We start from the raw sequence: 7,163 nt of genomic DNA on the forward strand, positions 1-7,163 counted from the left end.
AGGCTGCTACTCCAGGCCTCTCCAAAAAAACCTTTCCATTGCAGCTGGACATGATGGCGCATACCGTTAAGTCCCAGCACTGGGGAGGCGAAGGCAGGTGGATCTCTATGAATCTGAGACTCACCTGTTCTACGTAGCAAGTTTCAGGCCAACTAGGGTTGCATAGTGGACTTCCGTTTAAAAATTTAAAAATAATTTGATTAAATTAATGACCAATTTTTAAAACTAAAAAAGAAAAGATAGAAACAAGTGCCACGAACACATCCAACAGCAAGTGTGCTTCTTCCCATGAGAGAGTAGGACACCTACAGCTCCATGTCCCGAGGCTGTGTCGTCGATGTCCTAGCAGGAGAGGAAAGGTCAAAGGCAAAGCTTGCTATACAGGATCAGTTGACCATCTTTTCCATTTTGCCAGTTAATCAGCAGAGATGGTCATCTTTACAAATGGGAATTTTTTTTTTCATTTTGAAACCAGAACATTTATTTTATGACAGACTGAAATCCTCAAGATGAACTGGATGCTGCAACAGCTGCCCTCTTGGGTTTAGGGGTTGTCCCTTTACGGAATCCATGTCTGAATCTTCGGTAGACAATTTTTAGGTGCCTTATCCGCCCGGTCCCGGTAGTGTTTCGTCTCTTAGCCTTGGCACTCCAGTTATACTTTCTCTTGCACTTGGCAGGGTAGCCACATTTGCCACAGGTGGACTTCTGAAAGTGGTAGGCCTTAGAGCCACAGCGGCGGCACAACGTGTGCGTCTTGTTGCAACGCTTTCCGAAGGATGACGCTCCTTTCGTCATCTTGCTTCTGCCGCCGAGGCCAAAGAGAGACAAATGGGAATTTTTATTGACTGTGGGGTTACCTTTCCCTCTAGGTTTTATTTAAAAAAAGAAAAAAGAAAAAGAAAGGAAGGAAGGAAGGGGAAGGGGAAGGGAAGGAAGGAAGGAAGGGGAAGGGGAAGGGAAGGGAAGGGAAGGGAAGGGAAGGGAAGGGAAGGGAAGGGAAGGGAAGAGAAGAGAAGAGAAGAGAAGAGAAGAGAAGAGAAGAGAAGAAAAGAAAAGAAAAGAAAAGAAAAGAAAAGAAAAGAAAAGAAAAGAAAAGAAAAAAGCCACAACAGTCCCTCCCTGTGATACTGAGCGTTCTGCTCAGAGGTAAAGCAGAGGGAGGGTCCAAAGGGTTCTCGAGCTCCAGGACTGAAAGCAGCTTCAGAATTTACCTTCAGTTCCTAACACAGTCTCTAAAATCTTCTTGTTAATTTTCTATTTATTTTTTATCATCTCTTTCTGACTTGGAACTCTTATTATTAATTTGTGAATTACCAATTTTCTCAACTTTTTTTCTTTCTTTAGATGTGTTTAAGATCCAGTTAAAACAGGCTGCCCTGTTTGTGATCTATAATCCTATTACCTAGGACGTCTCATTTAGCAGGCGCACACAACAATTTAGAGGCATTAAGTGCTCCCCGGAGAGGGAAGCACAAAGTCAAGTTATCTTCAGTTAGATGCCCCTCGCTTTCTTTTAAAAACCCGTGCAGTTTGAATTAGCAGTTATCAAGCATAAAACTCAGCTGGAGTACCAAATAATGTTTTGTTTTGTTTATTCCCTCCCAAAGTTTCCCTCTCCTTTAAATTAGGTGTTGGAGGAGGAGTCAGAGATGAGACGGACTGCTAACAAATTAGCTAACCAAAATACCCTCAGAGGTCTGAAAACCAACAACAACAACAAAAACCCAAATAGTGGGGAAGAGCAAACAGATAAAAACGGACACCTTAAAACAAATGCTTTGAAAGCAACCCCCTAAAAAATATTCAACAGGATCCTAACAGTCAGATTAGAATAAACAATACATTGACCTTCCACCAAACCAAGGGAGGTCGAGCCCCATAAAGAGCTCACAACAGGCATCTGAGGAGGCCATGCTGGGTGATGGGTACAAAGGTTCCTGCTGTTAGCTGGTGCAGATCTGGGAGAATCTTCGGCTGGAAGTGGATTGTCCTTGAGGCCCTGACTTTGAGTACCATGACAATCAAGGCAAAAACACAGTTCTAGCCTTAAAGGGAGTAAGTGATAATTTATTCTGGAACCAAAACCATGAATGATCACTGTTCAGGAACATAGATTCAGGTTTCCTCAGCTCTATGTTCCAATATGGTAACCGACCCACAACATTTTCATAGTAACAGAATAAAGAAAACTGTAAATTACGATGCTTTTAAATACACTGGCTGAGGGGGTGGGGCAATGGGTCAGTAGTCAAAGTGTTTGCTACTCCAGCCATAGTCATGAGGATTGCACTTTGGATCCCCAGAATGCATAGAAACAGCGGGTGGGTGTGTCCACCCACTGTAATTCCTGTGAAGGCAGAGATGGACCTGCAAAGCAAGTTGCCCAGATGGACTAGACACACAGGTGAGCTTTGGATTCAGCAAGAGACCTTACCTCATTGAATAGGGTGGAAGGTGATCAAGAAATAATTTGACCAGCCAGGTGTGGTAGCACATGCCATTGATCTCAGCACTCAGGAGGAAGAGGCAGGTGGATCTCTGTGAGTTTGAGGCCAGCCTGGTCTACAGAGTGAGTTCCAGGATAGCCAGGGTTGCCCAGAGAAACTCTATCTCAAAACACTAAAAAACAAAACAAAAGCATCATCATCAACAACACAAAAAACTTTAACCATCGACCTTGGGCCTCCATGGGAACGCATGCACATACACACTCCCCACATGCATGTGAACATGCATACTCATGTGCACACACTCACATGAAAAGGAAAGCGAAACCACAGTTGGAAGCAATGGGTAGGCACACCGTAGCAAAGCTGAATGGGGCGGTCTCTGTTGAAGCCCCAGACTCTCTGGAAACAGTCTTAGTTTTTGGATTGGTAAGAGCTTGGGCTGGCTAAGAAGACACTTTAAAGGTCGGTATTTTGTTTTTTAGTGTAGTCCCAAAGCTGTTACGTTAGACATAGGATGAACAGCGAATGACTTTCAAAGGGACTGAAAATAGTCCAAGATCATTTGGCTCTGGACAACTACATTTTAACACTGAATAACCACTAAGTCCAGTCTTTGGGCCTTCTAGAATCTAAAACGTAGGTGTGCCTCCCACTTGGTTTAACTTCTGCTGAAAATGAACCCCCACATCCCTGGTTACCCATATACCCTGAGTGCACACACTCATACACACAAGAACGCATGGAGTACCCTCTCCATCTCTCTTGTCTCTGACTCCTTCCCAGACCCTATCACCTAGCACTTAGTACCCAGCAAGTAATAAAACAGAACATTTGGCCTGCTCTTTCCATCTCCTCTGATGCCTCCCCACCCTGCTTATTATGGGGTATGGGTAGTGCAGCGTCCTGGAGGGAACTGAGTGGGAAAAGGACAAAACCTCCCTTGAGCCCATAGTGTCGACCACTTTCCAGCCCCTGATCCTGGACTAGAGGAGCCAGAGACTAGACCCAGCCCCAATCTCCCAAGCACAATAGTCCTTAACTGGGATGCTCCACCTTACACCTCAGAACCAGGCTGTGAGAATACTCAGGGAGGGTCAGAGAGCAAGGAGTGGAGAGGAGAAATCTGAATGGAAGCAGTCTGGCATTTCCTGCAAACCAGTGAAGACTTCCATCTCAGCATCCACTTACTTCCCTCCCTCCCTCCCTCCTTCCCTTTCTCCCTTCCTCTCTCCCTCCCTCCCTCCCTCCGTCCCTCTTTCCATCTCTCCCTTCCTTCCTTCTTTTCTGTTTTCCTAAGATTTATATTATGTGTGTTCATGCTTTGCCTGCATGTATGTACCTGCATCATACATGTGCCTGGTACCCACAGAAGTTAGAAGAGGGAGATGGATCCCCTGGAACTGAAGTTATAGATGGCTGCGATCCTCCATGTGGGTGCTGGGAACTGAACCCAAGTTCTCTGCAACATCAGCTCTTAACAGCTGAGCCATCTGTCGAGCCTCACGCTTCTGTTTTTAAGGGAAGCTGAGTGTTGAACCCAAGGACTATATATGCTGGACAAATGCTCTACCATTGGTCCCATCTTATCCTTGATAGCCTATCTCTCTCAAAACCACTTGTCATGCTTGAAGTGGGAGCAAAAGGATGAACTGAGCACATCAGGAGCAAAAGTGCTGTGTGCTTGGTGCCATGGGAGGGGAACCCTGTGTCCCCAGGGACACAGAGAACAGGGAGGGCACAGGGATACCCACTGACGATGACAGACCGCTGCCCATGGGGCTGGAGGACTCCATTGATTTCCAAGCAGCCAAACTGCTCCAGAGCGTGGGAGGCAGGGGACGCCTGTGGCCCTGCACAGCGGTCACAGTGCTAAACTCTCCTCTGATGAATATGTCAGTGAACCAAGGGCAAATCTGTGACACACACATCCTGACCGAACACTGCCTGTTTAACATGGCAATGTTTTAAAACACGGCACTCGGGCCTGGGTGACTTGCCATCAGGAAACCTGGCAATGGGACTCAGCGAATTATCTGCTTACTAAGCCAGGGACACGGGTGGTTGTGCCAACAGACGGCAGAGAGCTTTTCTTTGAAATTCATCAGCCATTCTTGACTTTAAAAATCGAATTGAAATATGGATAAACAGTCTAAGGTGAGTAACGACTGCTTCCCAAGCCTGGGAGCTTAGTCCTTAGCTAGTGGAAAGGCCTTCTTCTGGGGAAAACAAAAACAAAAACAAAAACAAAAACCTCAAGGGCTGCTGACACCATTCAGCCACGCTGCAAAGAGTCTGGGCCATGAACATAGAAACTGACCAGAAAAGAAAAGCTGGACTCGAGGCTGGATGTCTTCACTTGCAAACCATTGTGGTTTTAGGCCTTGATGAGGCCAATGGTGACTTTAGAATCAGGGAGTTTCCTTCCTTCCCCTCTAATTGTGGTGTGGTCTGCATCGGTCTCAATGTGCAGACCCTTCCGCATGTCTGGACCCCACCTTCCCACTGCAGGATTTAGAAATTACACCTCCCAGGCCCAAGGCCCAAGGGCAGCTCACTGCTCAGAGGCTGTGAGTAGGGTTGGCTTAGGGAGAAGTGACTCGGAGTCGCCACCCCAAGGTAAGGGCCATGTAGCTGATACAGCACATGTCTCCACTGGACTCCACTAGCGAAGTCCTATTAAACCCTGTGCCTGAGCTATCAGGCAGACTCTGGGGTCTGCACTACAGTGAGCATTGTGTGTTCAGGGACCACCACTCAGCTAGCTGAAGAGCATGGCAGTAGTATTCCCGCTGTCTTATTTCTAGACTTAGCTTCTCACCAAGGAGGCCTATGCTTGTCTTATCCAGTGCAGCCATTCCTGTTGTCTTCCCAGGTGGTGCCTAAGGAAGGGTGGGGAAAGCAGATATCACGTCAGTCACTAGGCATCCGTGAAAACTGTGTCAGCCCAGTGGTCATCAGCCAAGAGGATCTTCTTCCTTGCATGTGTTGTCTCCCTTCTGGGCGTGCCTGTGACCCACCATCACACCATCACTGCCCTCAGATCCAGGACCTTGGGGGTACATTCATGACAGAATTGTCCTAGCTGAGTGGATCCTCCACTTGACGACATGCTCTCTCCTGAAATGTCTGAGTGCCTCCTCCTAGGGATGTCTGTTCACCTCTCAGAGAGGTAAACGGGGTGTCAGCTTCTGGAAGTACAAGGGCCAGGGCACTCAGGGCCTCACCACTGGCCTGCCAGTTGCTCTCATTTGCTTGTTCACATGGAGTGGGCCACTGACAAACAAGATATCACCCAGAAAGCCAAAAGCGTCAGCTTCCCAAACAAGTATGACTAATTAGATTTAGAAGCAAAGGGAAGCTCCATTATACTATGGATTGTCCATCAATACACACCTAGGGAAAGAAGCAGTCAGTGTGAAGGAAGCTACAGGAGCCTACAGAGTGATGTCATTCCGGAGTCCCTGAAGTATCTGAGTGAGAAGGACCGCGCCTGCAGCCCAGTTTCAGACCCCAGAGAGTGAACTCTAAATGGATTCTAACAGAGGAGACTCTCTCTGGGAGACTTCACTAATATCTGAATCAAGGGGAGAAGTGACAATGTTCCCAGAGGAGTCATGAGTATGTGTCACTTGCCTCAGAGCCATTGAAATGCTTCTCCGAATCGAGAAGGCACAGCAAAGGCCCATGTGGCAGAACTCACAGGGTAGCCAATCTTGAGCATCCTGTCCAGGCAGGAATGCACCATGTTGGAAAGGTCATGTTTTAAATCTGCGTGGATATCGGGCTGCTTGGTTACACGATGCTGACAGACAGTAGCCAGTTGGAAGAGCTCCCTCCTGCCACAATGTAGCTCAGGTGGATGGATGCCTGAGTGTAGCTACCAAACCTGTCAACATCCAAGAACACACAGTGTGGGTTCACAAGAAGACAGAGATGGTTCTGGGGCAGGAAGCCCCAGACTGTACGAGAATTAGATAGGCCTTAGTGTTTCCAGTCTCAGAGTGCACACAGAGTACCATAGAGCAAGACAGAAGGAAGTACCCATCAAACTGCCAGCCCCACAAAGAGATGTGTATGCCAGGAAGAGACCAGGACCAGCATGGGAGGTCAGCAGGAAGGCGCCAGGAGCTCCTCAAGGGACACTGTGGCTATTGAACCTCGAGGACATTCAGCTGTTGCCCACATGATGTCAGATGGGATGCCAGAAAGGCTCTATCCTGTATCCATTGGATGAACAGAACCCCCTGACAATACACAGCCAGAAAGGACACAAGAGCTTGGCAGGACAGAGCCATTTGCCTTGTTAGAGGATCTATTTCTGCCTAAGATTTCCTCTCTGCCCCACCTCCCCCTTCCTCAGAATCACCCCTTCATGTCTGATCACCTCAGCCCGTAGCACAGTGGTTCTCAATCTTTCTAACACTGTGACCTTTTGATACAATTTCTCATGGAGTGGGGACCCCCAACTGTAAAACTAGTTCGTTGCTACTTCGTGACTCTAATTTTGCTACTGTTATAAATCGTAATGTAAATATCTAGTATGAAGGATAACTGATATGCGACCCTGGTGAAAAGGTCATTTGACCCCAAAGGGGTCACGACCCACAGGCTGGAAACCACTGCACAGGATGACAAGGACAGACCCTCCAAAGTCACTGACAGAAATCTGAAGAAAAAAAAAAAAGTCCTCTCCTCCCTTAGTGGGTGACT

The 7,163-nt window shown here is 47.3% G+C and overlaps 1 protein-coding gene across 1 annotated transcript; it reads right to left on the reverse strand.

Annotated features, from left to right (window-relative positions):
• Nucleotides 1-451: 451 nt before the first annotated feature.
• LOC125413477 (large ribosomal subunit protein eL37-like) lies at nt 452-817 on the reverse strand. The gene has a single exon (XM_048454896.3). The coding sequence runs from the start codon at nt 796-798 to the stop codon at nt 505-507; it is 294 nt and encodes a 97-aa protein (XP_048310853.3). The 5' UTR covers nt 799-817; the 3' UTR covers nt 452-504.
• Between the last annotated feature and the right edge of the window lie 6,346 nt (nt 818-7,163).

This window comes from Myodes glareolus, chromosome 19 (genome assembly GCF_982192425.1).
Source record: "Myodes glareolus chromosome 19, mMyoGla1.1, whole genome shotgun sequence".
NCBI lineage: Eukaryota > Metazoa > Chordata > Mammalia > Rodentia > Cricetidae > Myodes > Myodes glareolus.